This window comes from Oryzias latipes, chromosome 22, assembly GCF_002234675.1.
Source record: "Oryzias latipes chromosome 22, ASM223467v1".
Lineage (NCBI taxonomy): Eukaryota > Metazoa > Chordata > Actinopteri > Beloniformes > Adrianichthyidae > Oryzias > Oryzias latipes.
In genome coordinates, this window is record NC_019880.2 from 451004 (window position 1) to 477500 (window position 26497).

Consider the following 26497-nt stretch of genomic DNA (forward strand, 5'->3'; position numbering starts at 1 on the left):
ACAGTCCTAAATGGTACAGTATACCTGCAGTACACTACTGGCACAATATACCTATAGTAGTACGCTACTGGGATAGTATGCCTAGTACTCTAAATAGAGTTCTTTAACTAAGCGAAATAACACACCTGAACTTCACAGGCGTATCAGGTAATCTACAGGTAAAGTGTTTGTTCCGATTTAACATAAATCACCTGTAAACGTAAAAAAAACAAAACTAATCAGTCAAAAGCAAAATCGGAAACAAACATCTGAAAACAGTGCTGTTCACGCGCGCTCCCTCCACACAACTCGCACTGAGCATGCGCAGGTGACGTCAGTCTGTCTCGCCCACATATGTTGGTCGGACCCGGAAGTCCCGTTGAGGTCCTCGGTAGTCCGGTTTTCTCTTGTTCGTGTTAACGACTGCTGCCCCGGTGCGCGTGCCATGGTAGGCGGGGCTTCTGAGATGTTATCCGGAAGTCTGACCGGAAGCTGAAGTTTCAGGGTTTTTCACCTGTTGCTTTTAAACTTCTGAGGGAGTTCGGTTCCGGCGCACGCGCACGCCTTCGCCTGTATTATTTACGTTCGTGCTGGTGCTGCTGCTCTCTTTCGGCGCTCGTGCTCTCTCGTTAAGAGTTCGGGTTTACTCGTCTTTGTTGTTGCTGATCCGAATCTCCGCGTTCGGCAGAATCATGTTCTCACGGATTCCTGTACAGCCGTGACCCAGTTCACACAAACGGCGGTTTGTTACCGGCGAACCAAGGCGGTCATCAGAGCCGCGAGGACACGTTTATAGATGGAGGCGGGAGTTTGCAGATTCCTCAACCGTCGGAAACTTTCCGGAAACTTTGATGTTTTCACATCCGAATCCTGAGAACACAGCAGAACACGTCTGACCCTCCAGCTGGAATCGGTCTGTTTTTATGGTTCTGTTTTCGTGGTTCTGTCTCACAGATGTCTGGTTCTCCATTGTTCTGTATCAGATGTCTGGTTCTTCATGGTTCTGTCTCAGATGTCTGGTTCTTCGTGGTTCTGTCTCAGATGTCTGGTTCTTCATGGTTCTGTATCAGATGTCTGATTCTTCATGGTTCTGTATCAGATGTCTGGTTCTTCATGGTTCTGTCTCAGATGTGTGGTTCTTCATGGTTCTGTCTCAGATGTCTGGTTCTCCATTGTTCTGTATCAGATGTCTGGTTCTTCATGGTTCTGACTCAGCTGTCTGGTTCTTCATGGTTCTGGATCAGTTGTCTGGTTCTTCATGGTTCTGGATCAGTTGTCTGGTTCTTCATGGTTCTGCTTCAGCTGTATGGTCCTTCATGGTTCTGTCTCAGATGTCGGATTCTTCATGGGTCTGTCTCAGCTGTCTGGTTCTTCATGGTTCTGGATCAGTTGTCTGGTTCTTCATGGTTCTGTATCAGATGTCTGGTTCTTTATGGTTCTGGATCAGTTGTCTGGTTCTTCATGGTTCTGTATCAGATGTCTGGTTCTTCATGGTTCTGCTTCAGCTGTCTGGTTCTTCGTGGTTCTGTATCAGCTGTCTGGTTCTTCGTGGTTCTGTCTCAGGTGTCTGGTTCTTCGTGGTTCTGTCTCAGGTGTCTGGTTCTTCATGGTTCTGTCTCAGGTGTCTGGTTCTTCATGGTTCTGTCTCAGTTGTCTGGTTCTTCATGGTTCTGTCTCAGGTGTCTGGTTCTTCATGGTTCGGTCTCAGTTGTCTGGTTCTTCGTGGTTCTGTCTAGGGCTGCACGATATGAGGAAAACTCGCGATATGCGATATTGGTGATTAATATTGCGATAACGATATAATTTGCGGTATACAAACAAATATCAAACCAACCAAAAACATCATTTCCATTTCACTGCAACAGTATAAAAGTTATACTCCAAATGACCCTTGTCGACATAGGAGGCAAACATCAAACATAAAAGAGCTCATTTGATTGATCAAAAACGTAAACGGGTCCTTTCGATTGGTTAAATGCATAAAGGGATTTATTTCATTTATTCAATATTTCAAGCTGCCATGAGTTTGTTTTAACACATTTAACCCCCCCCCCCCCCCCCCCCCCCTTACAGTGACGTGTTCCCCCTACCATGACAAAGGTGGATTAAGGTGGAAAGATTTCATGTAATCCATGGACACCAGTGAAGATCACAAATCATTGAAGAAAAAAGGTTCAGAGCACTGTCTAGTGGGTCTAGAACAGTGTTTTTCAACCAGTGTGCCGCGGCACACTAGTGTGCCGTGGGAGATGGTCAAGTGTGCCGTGGGAAATTGCCCTCATTAACTGATCTAAAAACATTTCCCATCTCCAGGATTTCAGCTCTCTGTTCATCCAAACAGGCCCTGATAAAACAGAGGATTTAAGAATATAAAAGATCTTAAAATACTTTTTCTTTGCGTTTATTTATTTTATTAAAGACATTTTGATAAGAATAACGGTACAATACTGCGATTCAGCTGCAGCTCCGGCTGTATTTTGGAAAAGTCCTGTCGCTTTTAACTGTCTCCACCAATCATTGTAGGGGGGCTTAATCACATGTCATCAGTCTGACCAATCAGAAGTGGTTAAAGTCTTCACTTCCTTGTCCCGATTTAGCTCATAAAGTCGCTCAGTTCTAACAAAAATACCAGCTAAAGCTCGTCTTTAGCGGTGTAGCTTTCCACAGAATCTGGTATCAGACCGTGGAACAAGTGAACAAAACAATGAAGCTCAGAGACGCGATCTCCGGCCGTTTTATGCACTACATCTCCCATGAGGCATTGGGTTGTGAGAGGGACAGCGCACAAGGAGATCTGTTGTTAAACGTCTTCAAACCAACGAACACACATCAAACTGTTTTTAGATACTCTAACTTAACTTTTATTGCATCTTTTAGAAAAAAAACAGCTGCAGTTTCCAGCTTTTTCTGCAACAATTTTCTCAAAAATGCATGTGAGATTGTGGAGGGGCTGTAGATCAATACAGACTGAGTTTCTCCTTGTTTTTTTTTTTTAATTTTTGGATGCTGGTGTGCCGCGGGATTTTTTTTAAGGTTAAAGTGTGCCGCGGCTCAAAAGGTTGAAAAACACTGGTCTAGATGACCCAACTCCCAATGTTAAAGTGCCTAGGATAGCACAAGGGTCAAGGTAACCATTTATTGCGATTTTCGCCGTCTTTTGCGGTATGCATATTGCACAGCTTGATGTCGCGATAACGATAAATTTGCGGTATATTGTGCAGGCTTAGTTCTGTCTCAGGTGTCTGGTTCTTCATGGTTCTGTCTCAGGTGTCTGGTTCTTCATGGTTCTGTCTCAGATGTCTGGTTCTTCATGGTTCTGTCTCAGGTGTCTGGTTCTTCGTGGTTCTGTCTCAGGTGTCTGGTTCTTCGTGGTTCTGTCTCAGGTGTCTGGTTCTTCATGGTTCTGTCTCAGGTGTCTGGTTCTTCATGGTTCTGTCTCAGTTGTCTGGTTCTTCATGGTTCTGTATCAGATGTCTGGTTCTTCATGGTTCTGTCTCAGGTGTCTGGTTCTTCATGGTTCTGTCTCAGTTGTCTGCTTCTTCATGGTTCTGTCTCAGGTGTCTGATTCTTCCTGGTTCTGTCTCAGTTGTCTGGTTCTTCATGGTTCTGTCTCAGGTGTCTGTTTCTTCATGGTTCTGTATCAGATGTCTGGTTCTTCGTGGTTCTGTATCAGCTGTCTGGTTCTTCGTGGTTCTGTCTCAGGTGTCTGGTTCTTCGTGGTTCTGTCTCAGGTGTCTGGTTCTGTCTCAGGTGTCTGGTTCTTCATGGTTCTGTCTCAGTTGTCTGGTTCTTCATGGTTCTGTCTCAGGTGTCTGGTTCTTCATGGTTCTGTCTCAGTTGTCTGGTTCTTCGTGGTTCTGTCTCAGTTGTCTGGTTCTTCGTGGTTCTGTCTAGGGCTGCACGATATGAGGAAAACTCGCGATATGCGATATTGGTGATTAATATTGCGATAACGATATAATTTGCGGTATACAAACAAATATCAAACCAACCAAAAACATCATTTCCATTTCACTGCAACAGTATAAAAGTTATACTCCAAATGACCCTTGTCGACATAGGAGGCAAACATCAAACATAAAAGGGCTCATTTGATTGATCAAAAACGTAAACGGGTCCTTTCGATTGGTTAAATGCATAAAGGGATTTATTTCATTTATTCAATATTTCAAGCTGCCATGAGTTTGTTTTAACACATTTAACCCCCCCCCCCCCCCCCCCCCCCCCCCCTTACAGTGACGTGTTCCCCCTACCATGACAAAGGTGGATTAAGGTGGAAAGATTTCATGTAATCCATGGACACCAGTGAAGATCACAAATCATTGAAGAAAAAAGGTTCAGAGCACTGTCTAGTGGGTCTAGAACAGTGTTTTTCAACCAGTGTGCCGCGGCACACTAGTGTGCCGTGGGAGATGGTCAAGTGTGCCGTGGGAAATTGCCCTCATTAACTGATCTAAAAACATTTCCCATCTCCAGGATTTCAGCTCTCTGTTCATCCAAACAGGCCCTGATAAAACAGAGGATTTAAGAATATAAAAGATCTTAAAATACTTTTTCTTTGCGTTTATTTATTTTATTAAAGACATTTTGATAAGAATAACGGTACAATACTGCGATTCAGCTGCAGCTCCGGCTGTATTTTGGAAAAGTCCTGTCGCTTTTAACTGTCTCCACCAATCATTGTAGGGGGGCTTAATCACATGTCATCAGTCTGACCAATCAGAAGTGGTTAAAGTCTTCACTTCCTTGTCCCGATTTAGCTCATAAAGTCGCTCAGTTCTAACAAAAATACCAGCTAAAGCTCGTCTTTAGCGGTGTAGCTTTCCACAGAATCTGGTATCAGACCGTGGAACAAGTGAACAAAACAATGAAGCTCAGAGACGCGATCTCCGGCCGTTTTATGCACTACATCTCCCATGAGGCATTGGGTTGTGAGAGGGACAGCGCACAAGGAGATCTGTTGTTAAACGTCTTCAAACCAACGAACACACATCAAACTGTTTTTAGATACTCTAACTTAACTTTTATTGCATCTTTTAGAAAAAAAACAGCTGCAGTTTCCAGCTTTTTCTGCAACAATTTTCTCAAAAATGCATGTGAGATTGTGGAGGGGCTGTAGATCAATACAGACTATGAGTTTCTCCTTGTTTTTTTTTTTAATTTTTGGATGCTGGTGTGCCGCGGGATTTTTTTTAAGGTTAAAGTGTGCCGCGGCTCAAAAGGTTGAAAAACACTGGTCTAGATGACCCAACTCCCAATGTTAAAGTGCCTAGGATAGCACAAGGGTCAAGGTAACCATTTATTGCGATTTTCGCCGTCTTTTGCGGTATGCATATTGCACAGCTTGATGTCGCGATAACGATAAATTTGCGGTATATTGTGCAGGCTTAGTTCTGTCTCAGGTGTCTGGTTCTTCATGGTTCTGTCTCAGGTGTCTGGTTCTTCATGGTTCTGTCTCAGATGTCTGGTTCTTCATGGTTCTGTCTCAGGTGTCTGGTTCTTCGTGGTTCTGTCTCAGGTGTCTGGTTCTTCGTGGTTCTGTCTCAGGTGTCTGGTTCTTCGTGGTTCTGTCTCAGGTGTCTGGTTCTTCGTGGTTCTGTCTCAGGTGTCTGGTTCTTCGTGGTTCTGTCTCAGGTGTCTGGTTCTTCGTGGTTCTGTCTCAGGTGTCTGGTTCTTCGTGGTTCTGTCTCAGGTGTCTGGTTCTTCGTGGTTCTGTCTCAGGTGTCTGGTTCTTCGTGGTTCTGTCTCAGGTGTCTGGTTCTTCGTGGTTCTGTCTCAGGTGTCTGGTTCTTCGTGGTTCTGTCTCAGGTGTCTGGTTCTTCGTGGTTCTGTCTCAGGTGTCTGGTTCTTCATGGTTCTGTCTCAGGTGTCTGGTTCTTCATGGTTCTGTCTCAGGTGTCTGGTTCTTCGTGGTTCTGTCTCAGGTGTCTGGTTCTTCGTGGTTCTGTCTCAGGTGTCTGGTTCTTCATGGTTCTGTCTCAGGTGTCTGGTTCTTCATGGTTCTGTCTCAGATGTCTGGTTCTTCATGGTTCTGTCTCAGGTGTCTGGTTCTTCGTGGTTCTGTCTCAGGTGTCTGGTTCTTCGTGGTTCTGTCTCAGGTGTCTGGTTCTTCATGGTTCTGTCTCAGGTGTCTGGTTCTTCATGGTTCTGTCTCTGGTCCTCAGGGCTCCTCATGCAGGCGGTGCAGCGTTCTTCAGTCGGACTGCTGTCTCTGACCCGGTTTCTTTCTCTTCAGTCACTTCCATCAGAATGAGTAAGAGGAAAGCTGCAGGCAGCAGTGACGGAGCGGCTCTGAAGAAGTCCAGACTGACTGCTGCGATCACCCAGAATGCACCACGTTCTGCAACAGCCAGGGCACTGCCGGCCCCCGTCAGTCAGTCCTCGGTGAGTTGGCGTCTCCCAAACCTCCTGAAGGTCTTCTGTCCTCACCTCCGGTCTTTTTACGTGTCTGCAGGGGGACATCGGCCTGATCGAAAGCATCACTCTGAAGAACTTCATGTGCCACCGCTCTCTGGGTCCGTTCCAGTTTGGGCCCAACGTAAACTTTATTGTTGGAAACAATGGAAGTAAGACTTGGATTTCTCCCTTCAAAATGTGAACCGTCATGTCAGAGAAGCTGGGAACAGTTTGTTCCAGAACAAATGGACAGAAACAGGATGGTTTATGTCCCACTGCATCCCACCACGTTGTAGCTTCAGCTTCCCACCCAGAACTCCAGCATCACGTCCAGAACCTGACAGAAGCTTGTAGAGGAAGCTCCTTCCCTTGTTAGAGGAGGGAGATGTCCTCAGAGGAAGGAGTTTCTGTATTTATCACAGAAAAGATCATCTGTAGTGGGAACATCAGCTAGCTTCTGTCTCTGCATGCCTTTCCACTTAGCAGGTGTAAACTGTTTGCCAAGAATGTTCCTTTGGTTTGTGAGAAGACGAGTCCCTCTGTGTTGTGGTGGATGGGTTGGATCAGCCTTTTTGCCTGCTTTCACTCTCAGGTGGAAAAAGCGCCATCCTGACCGCTCTGATCGTGGGTCTCGGTGGAAAAGCCACCGTGACAAACAGAGGAGTGTCCCTGAAGGATTTTGTAAAGATGGGTGAAAAGTGAGTAAAGATGAAGAGCTGAGTAACCCCCTGCAGAACATGCTGACCATGACTGTGTGCGACTTTCAGTACCGCTGATATAACGGTGAAGCTGAGGAACAAAGGAGCTGACGCCTACAGGAAGGATGTTTACGGCGATTGCATCACAGTGGAACATCGCGTCTTCAGTGACGGCTCCCGAACCTGCAAGCTGAAGAACGGATCAGGTGACTCTCCACAAAGCTGTTTGTAGCTCTGAAGCATAACCATAGCAACAGTATGTCAGCTCTGAAGCATCACCATAGCAACATTATGTCAGCTCTTAGGCATCACCATAGCAACAGTATGTCAGCTCTGAAGGCATCACCTTAGCAACAGTATGTCAGCTCTGAAGGCATCACCTTAGCAACAGTATGTCAGCTCTGAAGGCATCACCATAGCAACAGTATGTCAGCTCTGAAGGCATCACCTTAGCAACAGTATGTCAGCTCTGAAGCATCACCATAGCAACAGTATGTCAGCTCTGAAGGCATCACCTTAGCAACAGTATGTCAGCTCTGAAGGCATCACCATAGCAACAGTATGTCAGCTCTGAAGCATCACCATAGCAACAGTATGTCAGCTCTGAAGGCATCACCTTAGCAACAGTATGTCAGCTCTGAAGGCATCACCTTAGCAACAGTATGTCAGCTCTGAAGGCATCACCTTAGCAACAGTATGTCAGCTCTGAAGGCATCACCATAGCAACAGTATGTCAGCTCTGAAGCATCACCATAGCAGCAGTCAGTTCTGAAGCATCACCATTGCAACAGTAGACCAACTCCAGAGCATCCCCATAGCAACAATATGTCAGTTCTGAAGCATCACCATAGCAGCAGTCAGCTCTGAAGCATCACCATAGCAACAGTACACCAACTCCAGACCATCACAATAGCAACAGTACACCAACTCCAGAACATCACCATAACATAAGTATACCAACTTCAGAGCATCCCCATATCAACAGTATGTCAGCTCTGAAGCATCACCATAACAACAGTATATCCACTTTGAAGCATCACCATAGCAACAGTATGTCAGCTCTGAAGCATCACCATAACAACAGTATATCCACTTTGAAGCATCACCATAGCAACAGTATGTCAGCTCCAGAGCATCACCATAGCAGCATTAAGTCAGCTCTTAGGCATCACCTTAGCAACAGTATGTCAGCTCTGAAGCATCACCATAGCAACATAATGTCAGCTCTTAGGCATCACCATAGCAACAGTATGTCAGCTCTTAGGCATCACCATAGCAACAGTATGTCAGCTCTGATGCATCACCATAGCAACAGTATGTCAGCTCTGACGCATCACCATAGCAACAGTATGTCAGCTCTGACGCATCACCATAGCAGCAGTCAGTTCTGAAGCATCACCATTGCAACAGTAGACCAACTCCAGAGCATCCCCATAGCAACAATATGTCAGCTCTGAAGGCATCCCCATAGCAACAGTATGTCAGCTCTGAAGGCATCACCATAGCAACAGTATGTCAGCTCTGAAGGCATCACCTTAGCAAAAGTATGTCAGCTCTGAAGGCATCACCATAGCAACAGTATGTCAGTTCTGAAGCATCACCATAGCAGCAGTCAGCTCTGAAGCATCACCATAGCAACAGTACACCAACTCCAGACCATCACAATAGCAACAGTACACCAACTCCAGAACATCACCATAACATAAGTATACCAACTTCAGAGCATCCCCATATCAACAGTATGTCAGCTCTGAAGCATCACCATAACAACAGTATATCCACTTTGAAGCATCACCATAGCAACAGTATGTCAGCTCTGAAGCATCACCATAACAACAGTATATCCACTTTGAAGCATCACCATAGCAACAGTATGTCAGCTCCAGAGCATCACCATAGCAGCATTAAGTCAGCTCTTAGGCATCACCTTAGCAACAGTATGTCAGCTCTGAAGCATCACCATAGCAACATAATGTCAGCTCTTAGGCATCACCATAGCAACAGTATGTCAGCTCTTAGGCATCACCATAGCAACAGTATGTCAGCTCTGATGCATCACCATAGCAACAGTATGTCAGCTGTGACGCATCACCATAGCAACAGTATGTCAGCTCTGACGCATCACCATAGCAACAGTATGTCAGCTCTGAAGCATCACCATAGCAACATTATGTCAGCTCTTAGGCATCACCATAGCAACAGTATGTCAGCTCTTAGACATCACCACAGCAACAGGATGTCAGCTCTGAAGCATCACCATAGCAACATAATGTCAGCTCTTAGGCATCACCATAGCAACAGTATATCCACTCTGAAGCATCACCATCGCAACAGTATGTCAGCTCCAGAGCATCGCCATAGCAACAGAATGTCAGCTCCAGAGCATCACCATAGCAACAGTATATCAGTTCTGAAGCATCACCATAGCAACAGTATGTCAGCGCTGAAGGCATCACCATAGCAACAGTATATTCACTCTGAAGCATCACCATCGCAACAGTATGTCAGCTCTGAAGACATCACCATAGCAACAGTATGTCAGCTCTGAAGCATCACCATAGCAACAGTATGTCAGCTCTGAAGGCATCACCATAGCAACAGTATATCCACTCTGAAGCATCACCATCGCAACAGTATGTCAGCTCCAGAGCATCGCCATAGCAACAGAATGTCAGCTCCAGAGCATCACCATAGCAACAGTATATCAGTTCTGAAGCATCACCATAGCAACAGTATGTCAGCGCTGAAGGCATCACCATAGCAACAGTATATTCACTCTGAAGCATCACCATCGCAACAGTATGTCAGCTCTGAAGGCATCACCATAGCAACAGTATATCCACTCTGAAGCATCACCATCGCAACAGTATGTCAGCTCCAGAGCATTGCCATAGCAACAGAATGTCAGCTCCAGAGCATCACCATAGCAACAGTATATCAGTTCTGAAGCGTCACCATAGCAACGGTATGTCAGCTCTGACGCATCACCATAGCAACATTATGTCAGCTCTTAGGCATCACCATAGCAACAGTATGTCAGCTCTGAAGCATCACCATAGCAACATTATGTCAGCTCTTAGGCATCACCATAGCAACAGTATGTCAGCTCTTAAGCATCACCATAGCAATGGTATGTCAGCTCTGAAGCATCACCATAGCAACAGTATGTCAGCTCTGAAGCATCACCATAGCAACAGTATGTCAGCTCTGAAGCATCACCATAGCAACATAATGTCAGCTCTTAGGCATCACCATAGCAACGGTATGTCAGCTCTGACGCATCACCATAGCAACATTATGTCAGCTCTTAGGCATCACCATAGCAACAGTATGTCAGCTCTGAAGCATCACCATAGCAACAGTATGTCAGCTCTTAAGCATCACCATAGCAACGGTATGTCAGCTCTGAAGCATCACCATAGCAACAGTATGTCAGCTCTGAAGGCATCACCATAGCAACAGTAAATCCGCTCTGAAGCATCACCATAGCAACAGTATGTCAGCTCCAGAGCATCACCATAGCAACAGTATATCAGTTCTGAAGCGTCACCATAGCAACAGCATTCCAACTCCAGAGCATCACTATAACGACACATTAGCAACTACACAATGGCTCTTTGACACTGTAACAGAACCGTAACAGCACCAAAAACCAAAATAAAATAACCATGAACACATGTCAGGCGGGATTGTAACAAGTATCCGGATACTCTGATGTCCCTGATCTGAACACAAATGTTTATGATTCTATATTTATAAAGATTGCTGATTTGTGATCATTATAAATATTGAACAGTAGAGTAAAAAACACTCAAGACAATGTGATGACTGCTCTAAATGCAGGAAAATGATTGATCTGAAATAAACACTGTAAACAAACTGAATTGCTGTTTTTGCTGGGAGTAAATACATCTTCAAAGTAAAACAATGAAGTGTTTTTCAGAAAAAGGAAAAATCAGACTTCAGTCAGAGAGTTTAGTTTATGAAAAACAGATTTTTTTTCAGCAACAATTTTACTAAGAAAATACAATGAAAATGAAGTTAATAAAATTATGATACATTATAAATCATAATCGTATTACATTTTCAGGATGAGTTGATCTGATCTCCTGGTCTAAATGCAGGTGATTAAAGAAGTCATCCAGTAAAAAGACAAACACATGGCAGCCATCCAGACATTATATGGAGTAGTGGGAATGGGATTCCATGATCTGGATTTGGGAATCGGATCCAAGCGATGATCCACAGTTCTGAAACCCGGTTCGCCTCTGGTTCTTCTGGTGTCGGACTGAAGCCTCAGACGTTCCTGGTCTCTCCTTCATCTTCAGTTTCATTCTTCCTCACTCTCTCCGTCCTTCAGGGCAGCTTGTTTCCAACAAGAAGGAGGAACTGGTGTCCATCTTGGACCACTTCAACATCCAGGTACTTGTTCCGTTTTTCCTCCTGAAGGAGGTCCAGCAGGTCCGCTCCTCTCTGCATCCGAGTGCTGTAACGTCTGTGTTCCAGCTGGACAACCCCGTCTCCATCCTCAGCCAGGAAATGAGCAAACAGTTCCTGCACTCCAAGAATGAAGCTGACAAATATAAGGTGCGGTCGGCCTAAGCTCCTCCCACCTTCCTCAGAACGTCTCCTCACCTGTTCCTGTTTCCACCCTCAGTTCTTCATGAAAGCCACTCTGCTGGAGCAGATGAAGAGGGATTACATCCACATCAAGCACACGGAGACTGTCACGCGGCAGCAGATCGCGAGGCAGGAAGAGGTATGCTGCTAGGCCCCAATCTGTTACCATGGAGACCGGGTTCTGAGGGACCTCCTAACCGAAAACACGCACAATAATGAAAGGAGGACTTCAGTTTGTCACTAACCTGCAGTGAGGGCTGATGGTCTGAGGACCAAACGGTGAAGAGCAGCGAATTCATCTTAGATAGATAGTTATTTTATTCTGAAACTGTAACAACTTTATTTATATTTATTATGTTCCTACGGTGGCCGACATGGCTCACACTACGCAATAGAAACAGCACAACTGCCTTTTCTACTTTGATCTTTATTGGAACCTAAAAACCGAAAAAGAACGAATAGAAAAGATTCTCTTAGATGAAGCTAACCTTAAATGTAATCACAGCAGGAAATGGTTGATGACATAAACAGATCAAGACTCCGCCTCCTTTTTCTCCACAACCTGTGCTTTTATGTCTTTGCATATCCTCACCTTTCCTTCTGATCTTTTTCTCCTCCTCCATCCTCAGATCTTTTTCTTCTGAAGGAATCTTCTCGTTTAATCCGAAACCAGAAACCTGTCTGTGATGAAGCTTTCTAGAGGCAGCTGCCGATCTTTTCGTTTAGAAAACGTCTGGTTTTCTGTTCAGAGTCTGAAGGACTTGAAGCTGGAACTCCTGCAGAAGAAGGAGCGCTATGAAAACCTGTCGTCCTTCAGTCAGATGAAGGAGGAGCTGGAAAAGCTGAACAAGAAAATGGCCTGGTGTTTGGTAAGACTCAAACGATGAAGATGAAGCCTGGGTTCAAATGGACTTCAGTGTGATGGGATGTTGAACTGGTCGTAGGTCCGAGAGCAGGAGCAGACCATTCAGCGGCTGAAGGAGGAAGCTGAGAAGGAGGAGAACAACCACAGACCTCGGGACAACCTGCGGCTCTGTCAGGTGCTCCTGGAGTCCTGAAGCTTCCTCCTCTGAGCTGAATGTTCTTCTCCATTTTGACAGAGCAAACTGCTGCATGCAGAGAAGGAGCTGCAGGACGTCAGGAGCAGAGCTGAGCATCAGAGAGAGGAGCAGGAGGCTCTGAGGAAGGACAGCCTGAGGCTGAAGGAGCAGGCCAGGCTGAGCAGCAGAGCTCACAAGGAGCAGGAGGTGCTCCCTGCAGGTTTCTCTGAACCAGGGAGAAGATGTGATTCCAACGCTTCCCCGTTTTTTTTTTTCCATAGCTTGCTTATTTCCGACTACTGAACAGACTCCGACAGTCGGAGCAGGAGCAGAACCTCCTGCAGGAGAAAATAGGAAAAGGAACAACCAGGTAGGAGAGTGATGATTGAGCCTGCGGAGGACGTCCAGGAGTCAGCCGTCTGTGTCTTCAGCCACAGTCGGACCTCTGGAGGAGAAAGCCCAATGCAGCAGCACCAGAAGAACCTCCGGGACCTGCAGGAGCAGCTGGAACATCTGGAGGCCCGGTGTCTGCTGTTGAACGAGGAGATGAAGAAGAAGCAGCAGGCGCTCCTCAAGGGGAAAGAGGAGCGAGACACCCTCAGGTTCAAGTTCTGCCCTCCAGAACCGGCTCCCGTCCGGAAGTTCTGCTGATTTCCTGTCGGTTCTCCTGCAGAGCGGAACAGAGGAGCGTCCAGGTTCTGTTCGAGTCCAAGTTGAAGAGGAGGAACCAGCTCCTCGCCAGTCGCTCCAACAAGCTGAAGCGGTTTGGAGATCACATTCCAGACTTGCTGAGCTCGGTGGCCGCCGCCAGCGCTGCAGGACGCTTCCTCAAGAAACCCATCGGACCCATCGGTACTGCACACGGGTTCTGGTCCTTGACCCGCCGCCTCTGTCAGAACTGTTTAGTGATAGACATAGGTGTGTTTGTGTGAAACGTTTCACACAAACACCAACATTTGTTGAAACATTTATGCGTCTGCGTGAACCCTTTGTGCGTCTGCGTGGACCACTTGTGCGCCTGCGTGAACCATGTGTGCGTCTGCGTGAACCCTTTGTGCGTCTGCGTGAACCACTTGTGCGCCTGCGTGAACCACGTGTGCGTCTGCGTGAACCCCTTGTGCGTCTGCGTTAACCACGTGTGCGTCTGCGTAAACCCCTTGTGCGTCTGCGTGAACCCCTTGTGCGTCTGCGTGAACCCCGTGTGCGTCTGTGTAAACCCGGTGTGCGTCTGCCTGAACCCCGTGTGCGTCTGCCTGAACCCCGTGTGCGTCTGCCTGAACCCCGTGTGCGTCTGCGTGAACCACGTGTGCGTCTGCGTTAACCCCTTGTGCGCCTGCGTGAACCACGTGTGCGTCTGCGTGAACCCCTTGTGCGTCTGCGTTAACCACGTGTGCGTCTGCGTGAACCCCTTGTGCGTCTGCGTGAACCCCTTGTGCGTCTGCGTGAACCCCTTGTGCGTCTGCGTGAACCCCGTGTGCGTCTGTGTGAACCCCGTGTGCGTCTGTGTAAACCCGGTGTGCGTCTGCCTGAACCCCGTGTGCGTCTGCCTGAACCCCGTGTGCGTCTGCCTGAACCACGTGTGCGTCTGCGTTAACCCCTTGTGCGTCTGCGTGAACCTCCTTGTGCGTCTGCGTTAACCAAGTCTGCTTCTGCATGACCCCCTTGTGCGTCTGCGTTAACCACGTGTGCGTCTGCGTGAACCCCATGTGCGTCTGCGTGAACCACGTGTGCGTCTGTGTGAACCCGTTGTGCGTCTGCGTGAACCCCGTGTGCGTCTGCCTGAACCCCGTGTGCGTCTGCGTGAACCACGTGTGCGTCTGCGTTAACCCCTTGTGCGTCTGCCTGAACCCCGTGTGCGTCTGCGTTAACCACGTGTGCGTCTGCGTGAACCCCGTGTGCGTCTGCGTGAACCCCGTGTGCGTCTGCCTGAACCCCGTGTGCGTCTGCGTGAACCACGTGTGCGTCTGCGTTAACCCCTTGTGCGTCTGCCTGAACCCCGTGTGCGTCTGCGTTAACCACGTGTGCGTCTGTGTGAACCCGGTGTGCGTCTGCGTGAACCCCGTGTGCGTCTGCCTGAACCCCTTGTGCGTCTGCGTGAACCCCGTGTGCGTCTGCCTGAACCCCTTGTGCGTCTGCGTGAACCCCGTGTGCGTCTGCCTGAACCCCTTGTGCGTCTGCGTGAACCACGTGTGCGTCTGCGTGAACCCCGTGTGCGTCTGCCTGAACCCCTTGTGCGTCTGCGTGAACCACGTGTGCGTCTGCGTGAACCCCTTGTGCGTCTGCGTTAACCACGTGTGCGTCTGCGTTAACCCCATGTGCGTCTGCGTGAACCTCCTTGTGCGTCTGCCTGAACCCCGTGTGCGTCTGCCTGCACCTCCTTGTGCCTCTGCCTGAACCCCTTGTGCGTCTGCGTTAACCACGTGTGCGTCTGCGTTAACCCCTTGTGCGTCTGCGTGAACCTCCTTGTGCGTCTGCCTGAACCCCGTGTGCGTCTGCGTGAACCACGTGTGCGTCTGCGTTAACCCCGTGTGCCTGAACCCCGTGTGCGTCTGCCTGAACCCTGTGTGCGTCTGCGTGAACCCCTCGTGCGTCTGCCTGAACCCCGTGTGCGTCTGCGTGAACCACGTGTGCGTCTGTGTTAACCAAGTGTGCTTCTGCATGACCCCCTTGTGCGTCTGCGTTAACCACGTGTGCGTCTGCATTAACCACGTGTGCGTCTGCGTGAACCACCTGTGCGTCTGCGCTGCAGGCTCCTGCATCAGCTTGAAGGACCCGTCCCTCGCCGTGGCGGTGGAATGTTGCCTGCGCAGCTTCATGAAGGCCTTCTGCTGTGATAACTACAAAGACGAGGCCGTCCTCCAGGAACTGATGACGCGCTTTTACCCAAAAGGCAACAGGCCTCAGATCATCGTCAGCCCCTTCACCGACAGGCTGTACAACGTTCACGGACGGTCGGTTGCACTTTTCCCTCCCTGTTTTTTTCTGGATGGCACCTTGAGGAGAACGTTTTGGGATGTTTGGTAGGAAGGTGTGTCATCCGGAGTTCCGGTCCGTGCTGGACGTGGTCACAGCCAGCAGTCCGGTCATCCTCAACTGCCTGATCGACATGCGAGGGATCGAGTCCATCCTCATAATCAAAGTCAGTTGAGGCCTTTGCTCTCCACCACAGTCTTCCTGTTTTCTAATGCTGTTGTCATGGTTACACATCATATCAGGAACAGGTTTGTGTTAGGACTTTGGGAGTTTTGTTGTTCATGTATGACATCTAGTGGCCAAAGACGCCTCAGCAGCTCGCTCAGGAGAATTCTTTACCGGAACTCTAGTTCTCTAAAAACATCAGACTTCTCTGAAATCGGTTTGAAGTCCTGCTCCCATCATCTTCTCATCTGTTTTCAAAACGTTCCCAGTCTTCTCACGATAATTTTAGCCAGAATCTAAAAACCTGTCATTTCACAGGACTTAGTTTCTGCAGAGCAGCAGAAGTTCATTAAAAAGTCACCTCTGAGTTGTGGGCGGGGCTGTTGTTGCAGAGTAAGTCTGCCCTCGTTTCCCATTAATCCTTCATTTACACATTCTCCCACTAGCTTACAGCCCCAAGCTAACATTAGCGGGGTCACAAAAACAGCAGCAACATCAGATCAGTTCTGATCCAGATTCCAGCTCAGACCAGGAAAACACAGACGTTCATGGTTCACAAAGGGGGCGGAGCGGAAAAAGGCAGTTTTAATCTTAAATTCCTATAAATGTCCTTCATTTATTGGAAAAAAGCTAAAAGAAAACGGTAAAAGCCCCAAACCAGCATTTTTACGGGAGCGGGTCTTTAAAAAGCAGAATCCAGTTCAGTTCAGATCATCGCAACACTTCAGATGATGTCAACAGACTCTCAGATGACGTGAATGTTTTCAGTGACCGTGGAGACAAAAGCTTCCTGTGAACCCGCGAGGGGCGGAGCCTCCGCTGTCCTGACTTCACACGTGTCCACAGCCTGAGGAGACGTCTGCTCATGTTTGAGCGCTGAGATCAGAAGATCGTTCTGCTGCAGGACGGTGAGTCTGAGCTGAAGGCTGTCTTCTGCTCCCAGGACAAGGACAAGGCCAGGAGGGTCATGCAGCAGGAAGCCCCGCCCAGAAACTGCCGCGAAGCCTTCACTGCCGAAGGAGACCAGGTGTTCCTGAACCGCTATTACACCTCCGACTGCAGCTTCCCCAAATACCTCAGCCGGGACATCGAGATGGAGATCAGGTAACGCGGCCGCGTTGGAGGACGAGCTGCTCCGCGGCGCCGGCGGTTCGGTCTGATGGGTTCTGCGTTTCAGCCTGTTGGAGGCGGAGCTGGAGAACCAGAAAGCTCACCTGTGCCGGTTCCAGCTGCAGCTGAGCTCGGTGACCAAGGACATCGACAGCATGGAGAGCGGCGTGAACAGCACCATCATGACCTTGAAGAAGACTGCGGTCAGTTCACGGCCAGCACCGCCCCCCGCCTGGGCCCGGGGGGCGGTGCTTAGCTCTGGTCTCGTTGCAGTTGTCCGTAAATCGGGTGAAAGTGGCGATCACTGAGCTGGAGACGGACGAGGAGGTGGACGACATCCGCTTGCTGGTGACCCTCTCATTTTGTTTTCTGCCCAACCCCCACCTCCAAAAAACCAGCTCCTCATGGTCCAATGTGGCGCTGTGCAGGAGGAGGCGGTCCAGGAGAGCCGGCAGAGGATCGCAGCAGAGAGGAGAGCGGTGGAGGAGGCCAAGGCCAAGCTGGAGCAGCTTCAGATGGTGGCAGAGGGGGCGGAGTCTGAGTTCTCATCTGTCAGAGACACAGCGGATCAGATGTTGGAGGACATGGAGCCGCTGAAGGTAACGGCGCCTTGGCGGCGGCGCAGGTTGGTGTGGATCGTCTCATTCTGCGTGTTTGGGAAGGAGGAGCAGCTGCGGTTAGAGGCGGAGTGCGCCAAGTTTGAGCGCGTCCACGCAGTTCTGGAGAACAAGCTGAAGGCCCACGAGGACAACGTCCACGCCATGAAGACGGAGGTCTGCAACAGGGAGGAGGAGCTGCAGGTAAGCACGCCTGCCAGTGTTGAGGTGGCAGCTCCGGCCGCCGTGTTGACGCTGCAGTCATGTGACCGCAGGAATACGTGCAGAAAGCCACGGCGATCAGCCCGGAGCGGCAGAGCGGGACCTGCAGCGCCAAGAGCGTCGACTCGGAAATCACCTGCCTGAAGAAGAAAATCAAGGTGTACGAGAGCAGCCACGGCGACCCCGAGCAGCTGGTCAGGTGGGCCGTCCTCGCCGCTTTGCTCTGAACCGCCATCTGCTCGGTTCTCACGGGCGTTCTCGCCATCAGGAAATACGCCGAGTCGCTCGCTCTCTTCAGAGACAAAAGCAGCCAAGTGCGAGATCTGCGGCGCTTCATCGACCGACTCACCGCCATCATGTCCGACCGGCAGAACAGATACAAAATCATGCGGAGGTAGCGTGTCTCCACTCACAGCACAACTAACGTCAGTGAACGCCACTCACCCCCCCCCCCCCCCCCCCCCCCCCCCCCCCCCCCAGGTCCCTGTCGGTGCGATGTAAGCTCTACTTCAACAACTTCCTGATCAAGATGAAGTGCTGCGGCTCCATGAGCTTCGACCACAACAACGAGACGCTTTCCATCTCGGTACGTCACCAGCCGGAGGAGCGTCAGGTTTGGACGAGTCGAGTCCATCCTCATTGGTTTGACGTCTTCACCTGTCCGGTCTCCGAGTGGCCGGAGCAGGAGCGTAGCCGTAAGGAAGTCGGAGCTGTTCCTGTCCGGTTGGACTCTGGCAGGACCACCCAATTTCACCGGCTCTGTTCAGAGTCTTTATGGACAGAATTTGTCCAGAAAAACACACCAAGACGTCTCTGCAGGACGGCGTCTCTGCAGGACGGCGTCTCTGCAGGACCCCGTCTCTGCAGGACGGCGTCTCTGCAGGATGGCGTCTCTGCAGGACCCCGTCTCTGCAGGACGGCGTCTCTGCAGGATGGCGTCTCTGCAGGACCCCGTCTCTGCAGGACCCCGTCTCTGCAGGACGGCGTCTCTGCAGGATGGCGTCTCTGCAGGACCCCGTCTCTGCAGGACGGCGTCTCTGCAGGATGGCGTCTCTGCAGGACCCCGTCTCTGCAGGACCCCGTCTCTGCAGGATGGCGTCTCTGCAGGACCCCGTCTCTGCAGGACCCCGTCTCTGCAGGACGGCGTCTCTGCAGGATGGCGTCTCTGCAGGACCCCGTCTCTGCAGGACGGCGTCTCTGCAGGATGGCGTCTCTGCAGGACCCCGTCTCTGCAGGACCCCGTCTCTGCAGGACCCCGTCTCTGCAGGATGGCGTCTCTGCAGGACGGCGTCTCTGCAGGACGGCGTCTCTGCAGGATGGCGTCTCTGCAGGACCCCGTCTCTGCAGGACGGCGTCTCTGCAGGACCCCGTCTCCGCAGGACCCCGTCTCTGCAGGACGGCGTCTCTGCAGGACGGCGTCTCTGCAGGACGGCGTCTCTGCAGGATGGCGTCTCTGCAGGATGGCGTCTCTGCAGGACGGCGTCTACGCAGGCGTCTCTCCGGGACGGCATGTTGTCCGTCTGTCTCATAACCTGCTCTTGGCCCCTGAAGGTCAGGACCCCCGGCCGGGACAGGGACGGCGTGAGCGACTTGAGGTTGCTGTCCGGCGGCGAGCGCTCCTTCTCCACCGTCTGCTTCATGCTGTCTCTGTGGGAAATCACAGAGTCGCCCTTCAGATGCCTCGACGAGTTTGACGTCTACATGGTGAGCACGCCGCAAAGACCCGCCAAGGTCCTCGTAAAAGGTGCACGTTGGACCCACGTGCACGTATCTGTCTCTGCAGGACATGCACAACCGGAGGATCTGTCTGGATCTGCTCCTGGAGCTGTCGGAGCGGCAGCACCTTCGGCAGTTCATCTTCATCACTCCTCTGAACACCAGGTGGTCCTTGGCCTGATAAGTCCGTGGCGTTTTGACCCGCCGTGGCGTTTTGACCCGCCGTGGCGTTCTGACCCGCCGTGGCGTTTTGACCCGCCGTGGCGTTTTGACCCGCCGTGGCAATCCGACCCGCCGTGGCGTTTTGACCCGCCGTGGCGTTTTGACCCGCCGTGGCGTTTTGACCCGCCGTGGCGTTTTGACCCGCCGTGGCAATCCGACCCGCCGTGGCAATCCGACCCGCCGTGGCGTTTTGACCCGCCGTGGCGTTTTGACCCGCCGTGGCGTTTTGACCCGCCGTGGCGTTCTGACCCGCCGTGGCGGTCCGACCCGCCGTGCCGTTCCGACCCGCCGTGGCGGTCCGACCCGCCGTGCCGTTCCGACCCGCCGTGGCGGTCCAACCCGCCGTGGCGTTTTGACCCGCCGTGGCGTTTTGACCCGCCGTGCCGTTCCGACCCGCCGTGGCGTTCCGACACGCCGTGGCGTTTTGACCCGCCGTGGCGTTTTGACCCGCCGTGGCGTACCGACCCGCCGTGGCGGTCCGACCCGCTGTGGTGTTTTGACCCGCCGTGGCGTTCTGACCCGCCGTGGCGTTTTGACCCGCCGTGGCGTTTTGACCCGCCGTGACGTTCCGACCCGCCGTGGTGTTTTGACCCGCCGTGGCGTTTTGACCCGCCGTGCCGTTCCGACCCGCCGTGGCGTTCCGACACGCCGTGGCGTTCTGACCCGCCGTGGCGTTTTGACCCGCCGTGGCGTTTTGACCCGCCGTGGCAATCCGACCCGCCGTGGCGTTTTGACCCGCCGTGGCGTTTTGACCCGCCGTGGCGTTTTGACCCGCCGTGGCGTTTTGACCCGCCGTGGCGTTTTGACCCGCCGCGGCAATCCGACCCGCCGTGCCGTTCCGACCCGCCGTGGCGTTCCGACACGCCGTGGCGTTTTGACCCGCCGTGGCGTTTTGACCCGCCGTGGCGTTTTGACCCGCCGTGGCAATCCGACCCGCCGTGGCGTTTTGACCCGCCGTGGCGTTTTGACCCGCCGTGGCGTTTTGACCCGCCGTGGCGTTTTGACCCGCCGCGGCAATCCGACCCGCCGTGGCGGTCCAACCCGCCGTGGCGTTTTGACCCGCCGTGGCGTTTTGACCCGCCGCGGCAATCCGACCCGCCGTGGCGTTTTGACCCGCCGTGGCGTTTTGACCCGCCGTGGCGTTTTGACCCGCCGTGGCGTTTTGACCCGCCGTGGCGTTTTGACCCGCCGTGGCAATCCGACCCGCCGTGGCGTTTTGACCCGCCGTGGCGTTTTGACCCGCCGTGGCGTTCTGACCCGCCGTGGCGGTCCGACCCGCCGTGCCGTTCCGACCCGCCGTGGCGGTCCGACCCGCCGTGGCGTTCCGACCCGCCGTGGCGTTTTGACCCGCCGTGGCGTTTTGACCCGCCGTGGCGTTTTGACCCGCCGTGCCGTTCCGACCCGCCGTGGCGTTCCGACACGCCGTGGCGTTTTGACCCGCCGTGGCGTTTTGACCCGCCGTGGCGTTTTGACCCGCCGTGGCGTTTTGACCCGCCGTGGCGTTTTGACCCGCCGTGGCGTTTTGACCCGCCGCAGCAATCCGACCCGCCGTGCCGTTCCGACCCGCCGTGGCGTTCCGACACGCCGTGGCGTTTTGACCCGCCGTGGCGTTTTGACCCGCCGTGGCGTTTTGACCCGCCGTGGCAATCCGACCCGCCGTGGCGTTTTGACCCGCCGTGGCGTTTTGACCCGCCGTGGCGTTTTGACCCGCCGTGGCGTTTTGACCCGCCGCGGCAATCCGACCCGCCGTGGCGGTCCAACCCGCCGTGGCGTTTTGACCCGCCGTGGCGTTTTGACCCGCCGCGGCAATCCGACCCGCCGTGGCGTTTTGACCCGCCGTGGCGTTTTGACCCGCCGTGGCGTTTTGACCCGCCGTGGCGTTTTGACCCGCCGTGGCGTTTTGACCCGCCGTGGCAATCCGACCCGCCGTGGCGTTTTGACCCGCCGTGGCGTTTTGACCCGCCGTGGCGTTCTGACCCGCCGTGGCGGTCCGACCCGCCGTGCCGTTCCGACCCGCCGTGGCGGTCCGACCCGCCGTGGCGTTCCGACCCGCCGTGGCGTTTTGACCCGCCGTGGCGTTTTGACCCGCCGTGGCGTTTTGACCCGCCGTGCCGTTCCGACCCGCCGTGGCGTTCCGACACGCCGTGGCGTTTTGACCCGCCGTGGCGTTTTGACCCGCCGTGGCGTACCGACCCGCCGTGGCGGTCCGACCCGCTGTGGTGTTTTGACCCGCCGTGGCGTTCTGACCCGCCGTGGCGTTTTGACCCGCCGTGGCGTTTTGACCCGCCGTGACGTTCCGACCCGCCGTGGTGTTTTGACCCGCCGTGGCGTTTTGACCCGCCGTGGCGTTTTGACCCGCCGTGGCAATCCGACCCGCCGTGGCGTTCCGACCCGCCGTGGCGTTTTGACCCGCCGTGGCGTTTTGACCCGCCGTGGCGTTCCGACCCGCCGTGGCGTTTTGACCCGCCGTGGCGTTTTGACCCGCCGTGGCAATCCGACCCGCCGTGGCGTTTTGACCCGCCGTGGCGTTTTGACCCGCCGTGGCGTTTTGACCCGCCGTGGCGTTTTGACCCGCCGTGGCGTTTTGACCCGCCGCGGCAATCCGACCCGCCGTGGCGTTTTGACCCACCGTGGCGTTTTGACCCGCCGTGGCGTTTTGACCCGCCGTGGCGTTTTGACCCGCCGTGGCGTTTTGACCCGCCGTGGCAATCCGACCCGCCGTGGCGTTTTGACCCGCCGTGGCGTTTTGACCCGCCGTGGCGTTTTGACCCGCCGTGGCGTTTTGACCCGCCGTGGCAATCCGACCCGCCGTGGCGTTTTGACCCGCCGTGGCGTTTTGACCCGCCGTGGCGTTTTGACCCGCCGTGGCGGTCCGACCCGCCGTGGCGGTCCGACCCGCCGTGCCGTTCCGACCCCGCCGTGGCGGTCCGACCCGCCGTGCCGTTCCGACCCGCCGTGGCGGTCCGACCCGCCGTGGCGTTTTGACCCGCCGTGGCGTTTTGACCCGCCGTGCCGTTCCGACCCGCCGTGGCGTTCCGACACGCCGTGGCGTTTTGACCCGCCGTGGCGTTTTGACCCGCCGTGGCGTACCGACCCGCCGTGGCGGTCCGACCCGCCGTGGTGTTTTGACCCGCCGTGGCGTTCTGACCCGCCGTGGCGTTTTGACCCGCCGTGGCGTTTTGACCCGCCGTGACGTTCCGACCCGCCGTGGCGTTTTGACCCGCCGTGGCGTTTTGACCCGCCGTGGCGGTCCGACCCGCCGTGGCGGTCCGACCCGCCGTGCCGTTCCGACCCGCCGTGGCGGTCCGACCCGCCGTGCCGTTCCGACCCGCCGTGGCGGTCCGACCCGCCGTGGCGTTTTGACCCGCCGTGGCGTTTTGACCCGCCGTGCCGTTCCGACCCGCCGTGGCGTTTTGACCCGCCGTGGCGTTTTGACCCGCCGTGGCGTACCGACCCGCCGTGGCGGTCCGACCCGCCGTGGTGTTTTGACCCGCCGTGGCGTTCTGACCCGCCGTGGCGTTTTGACCCGCCGTGGCGTTTTGACCCGCCGTGACGTTCCGACCCGCCGTGGTGTTTTGACCCGCCGTGGCGTTTTGACCCGCCGTGGCGTTTTGACCCGCCGTGGCAATCCGACCCGCCGTGGCGTTCCGACCCGCCGTGGCGTTCCGACCCGCCGTGGCGTTTTGACCCGCCTTGGCGTTTTGACCCGCCGTGGCGTTTTGACCCGCCGTGGCGTTCCGACCCGCCGTGGCGTTTTGACCCGCCGTGGCGTTTTGACCCGCCATGGCGGTCCGACCCGCCGTGGCGTTCCGACCCGCCGTGGCGGTCCGACCCGCCGTGGCGTTCCGACCCGCCGTGGCGTTCCGACCCGCCGTGGCGGACCGACCCGCCGTGGCGTTTTGACCCGCCGGGGCGTTCCGACTCGCCGGGGCGTTCCGACTCGCCGTGGCGTTTTGACCCGCCGTGGCGGTCCAACCCGCCGTGGCGTTTTGACCCGCCGTGGCGTTCCGACCCGCCGTGGCGGTCCGACCCGCCTGGATGATTGCAGATACCTCTTGTGACATCAAAGGCTTTGCTCCGCCCTCTCTAACGTCGGTCTCTTCTTCCTCCAGCAACCTCCCCAGGAGCCCCCTCATCAGGATCCACCACCTGTGGGACCCAGAAAGAGACAAAACTGGCGCCGAAGACGAGCAGCTCCGGCTGCAGACGCCAAGACGATGATCAGAAATTCACTTTCACCGTTTGGTCTGCACAGGTTTCTGGGAAATACGGCACGTCTGAATCTCTGTTACTTTTTCAAAAAGATTAAAAACATGATTTGTGTTTGATCTGCTGGATTCTGATTTATCTCTGTTTATAGTCCTGCGATCCAATCAGATCGCTCTGTCTGCATTGCATGAACTGGACCTGAACTTTTAGAATGAGTCTTGGAAGGAACCATTTGGATTGAGGCAGGTAGGTTTGATTGACCCTAACATAAAAACGAGGCGTCACTGTGGAGCCGGTATTCCAGACGCTACACTCACTGTTTTCAGAAACTCTCTCTGGCGTTACAAATGTGCCACAAAAGCAGCCAATCACAGAGACGGACATGAAGCTGATGCTGATTGGTCAACTTGATCCAGTCTACGAGCTGATTGGAGGCTTTGGTTTGTTCCGTCCTTCAGGGCGGCGAACGTCTCCAGATCTGGACTTGGACTCAGAAGTTCAGTCGTCTATTGATCGTCTCATTGGTCAATCTGCCAGTCATGGATATGGGTGGAGCTCAGCTGGACGTGACGGTCGTGTCATAGGGTTCCCAAAGCTCCGCCCCCCTCAAACATTTCATGAACTTCACCTAAAAACGCCCGTTGATGGTTGAATTTTTTTTAATTACTACAGAATCATTTTTGGGTTGCAAGACATGCCACATGTAGAAAATCATACAGTCACTTAGTGATGTTCATGTTGGATACAAATATTTGACCAAAGGAGGAGAAACACGAGACCAAACGGACGTTTCAGACGATGCAGACAGAACAGAGAGCTTCTGCGACTTCCACACGCAAACTCGGTCCACGCTTGCATAGCCAAACCAGCGGGAGTCCGGACTGCTCTCTGCCCCCACCTCTGAGGCCTGCAAGCAGGACGGCCCAAACCCCCAGAGCCTGTCGTAAAAACGTAGAAAAGGGTTTGACACAAAGGAATGCAGAGGTTCCCGGTAAACATGAGGGAGGATTTCCGTTCCTTTGGCTGCTCTGGCAGAGGAGCCGTGTTGGGGTTCCTCGGTACGATGCCCAGACTGGCCTGGATGCTTGGCGCTCTCTGGTTTTGGAAACACCTTGATATGTTTGGAGGGGTTGGTTGGGTCGAGGCTAATCGAGGTTTTTGCAAACCAAAGAAGCGGTTCTAGCGGAAGCCAATCGTGGGGCGCGGCGCCTGGAGACGTCTGCAAGACCAAAAGGGCGGGAAGTCCCGCGCCTGCCGCCATGCTCGTCCCAGAAGTCACCGAACAAAACCGGGCAACGTGAAAGCCGCACCCTTCAGACGCTCAAGCGTCGCACAGAAACACGGATGGGGGGACGCATGCTTCCGGGGGGGGGGGGGGGGGGGGGGGGGGGGGTTGACGAACGAGGGTCACGATCTGTACAGCCCATGCAGGAGGGGGGGGGTCTCTCTTTTTGCCACCTAAAGATGCAAAAGATTATATTTTCTGACACGTAATATATGCATGCAAAGAACCTGCTCTCTGGGTTCCAACATGTGGACGTTCTCCCAGAGCTCCACCGGTTGTAGCGGTTCTTGATATTTACTAAAGCATACAGCAGCAGGGAGCACCGGGGGCCTAGATACCGCAGGAACGTAACGCCGTGCTCCACCGATTTACAAGCTAAGGTCAACATGTGGGGGTCACTGTGCACACATCACACGGCGTGTTTCCAGATAGAAATCTATGGGTTTCTATTTTCAGATACATCTGCGTTTGACATCCTCATGCATACGACCACAAGAAGCGAGTCCATTGAAAAAGAGTCCGAGCAGTGTTTGGTTTTTCCTGTGGAGATGGCAGAGAACCTAATGAGACATAGAACGTGTGCGGCTGTCCGGACGGCCGCCTCACTTCTGCATGTCGCACTGCAGCAGCAGCACGATGGACGGGTCGCTCTTCGCCGCCTCCTTGAACTCCTCCAATGAGATCTGGTCGTCATTGTTTTTATCCATCTTGGTGAAGATCTTGTCCACCCGCTGCTGTGGTGTCAGGCCGTCCTCGTTCATCTTCATCATGATCACCGTGCCCACCATCTTGTAGATGGCCTGCAGGCGAGGAGCAGGGACAAACAGACAGACCAACCACATTAAGACAAGACTGAGCAGAGCAGCTGAGACCACCAAGACCCTGGAAGCCTGCAGGCTCCACCTGTCAGAGGAAAACCACTTCCTGTGGAGCGGCACGTTCTGGAGGCTTCTGAGGACATTCAGGCGGGAACATTTGGGTCTGAGTCCTCTAAGATCAGATCTAAGGAGCAGAGGGTTGGCGTCTCAGAAGGACTTCACCAGATTTGCCATCAAACTAGCAGAAGACTGTTCTACTCCACGAATCTGTTTTGCTGGGATGGAGACATTTTCCTCAGAAATGTTGAGTTGGAAGCAAAGGTAAAGCTTTGGGTTCCCAGGGAGTGTTCCCCTCACAGTGCTCTGCACCTCAGAGCTGGAACCTCGTGTTTCTCATGCTGTTCTCTGATGTGAACCCTTTTGCTGTTCCTGTGCTTCACTACGTTTG

The 26497-nt window shown here is 53.2% G+C and overlaps 3 protein-coding genes across 13 annotated transcripts in view; 2 read left to right on the forward strand and 1 right to left on the reverse strand.

Annotated features, from left to right (window-relative positions):
* The first annotated feature begins 311 nt into the window (after nt 1-311).
* LOC111946820 (structural maintenance of chromosomes protein 6-like) lies at nt 312-24065 on the forward strand. Of its 3 annotated transcripts, none has more exons than XM_023951446.1 (27): nt 312-427; nt 6215-6363; nt 6434-6545; nt 6968-7073; nt 7143-7279; nt 11434-11495; nt 11580-11660; nt 11731-11832; nt 12443-12562; nt 12638-12733; nt 12794-12940; nt 13015-13103; nt 13165-13335; nt 13407-13651; nt 15483-15684; nt 15758-15872; nt 16815-16975; nt 17049-17184; nt 17255-17329; nt 17410-17580; nt 17644-17781; nt 17853-17998; nt 18068-18193; nt 18280-18385; nt 19351-19503; nt 19583-19680; nt 23850-24065. In XM_023951446.1, the coding sequence occupies exons 2-27, from the start codon at nt 6229-6231 to the stop codon at nt 23956-23958; spliced, it is 3339 nt and encodes a 1112-aa protein (XP_023807214.1). In that variant the 5' UTR covers nt 312-427; nt 6215-6228; the 3' UTR covers nt 23959-24065. The 3 variants fall into 3 exon arrangements, with proteins under 3 accessions (XP_023807214.1, XP_023807213.1, XP_023807215.1); XM_023951445.1 differs by having other exon boundaries at nt 366-892; XM_023951447.1 differs by having other exon boundaries at nt 366-892; nt 13407-13585.
* Nucleotides 899-3957, forward strand: LOC110014009. 9 transcript variants are annotated; one of them, XM_023951448.1, is made up of 3 exons: nt 899-1658; nt 3218-3710; nt 3788-3957. In XM_023951448.1, the coding sequence occupies exons 1-3, from the start codon at nt 934-936 to the stop codon at nt 3938-3940; spliced, it is 1371 nt and encodes a 456-aa protein (XP_023807216.1). In that variant the 5' UTR covers nt 899-933; the 3' UTR covers nt 3941-3957. The 9 variants fall into 9 exon arrangements, with proteins under 9 accessions (XP_023807216.1, XP_023807220.1, XP_023807219.1 ...); XM_023951452.1 differs by having other exon boundaries at nt 3218-3594; nt 3730-3957; XM_023951451.1 differs by having other exon boundaries at nt 899-1600.
* A 522-nt stretch (nt 24066-24587) lies between the features above and the next one.
* LOC111946821 (visinin-like protein 1) overlaps nt 24588-26497 on the reverse strand; it is an 8024-nt gene continuing 6114 nt past the window's right edge. The window contains exon 4 of the mRNA XM_023951458.1: nt 24588-26031. Within this exon, the coding sequence (XP_023807226.1) occupies nt 25834-26031 (198 nt within the window). The 3' untranslated portion in view covers nt 24588-25833. The remainder of the gene's footprint in view (nt 26032-26497) is intronic.

What these genes read in the sequence shown, in the direction of transcription:
- LOC110014009 (XM_023951448.1), top strand. Translation starts at nt 934, where the DNA reads ATGTCTGGTTCTCCATTGTTCTGTATCAGATGTCTGGTTCTTCATGGT. An exon ending in TCTTCATGGTTCTGTCTCAG is followed by an intron (nt 1,659 to 3,217) that starts GTGTCTGGTTCT and finishes GTTCTGTCTCAG; the next exon opens with GTGTCTGGTTCTTCATGGTT. An exon ending in TCTTCGTGGTTCTGTCTCAG is followed by an intron (nt 3,711 to 3,787) that starts GTGTCTGGTTCT and finishes GTTCTGTCTCAG; the next exon opens with GTGTCTGGTTCTTCATGGTT.
- LOC111946820 (XM_023951446.1), top strand. Translation starts at nt 6,229, where the DNA reads ATGAGTAAGAGGAAAGCTGCAGGCAGCAGTGACGGAGCGGCTCTGAAG. An exon ending in ATAGGAAAAGGAACAACCAG is followed by an intron (nt 13,104 to 13,164) that starts GTAGGAGAGTGA and finishes CTGTGTCTTCAG; the next exon opens with CCACAGTCGGACCTCTGGAG. An exon ending in AGGACATGGAGCCGCTGAAG is followed by an intron (nt 17,581 to 17,643) that starts GTAACGGCGCCT and finishes GTGTTTGGGAAG; the next exon opens with GAGGAGCAGCTGCGGTTAGA.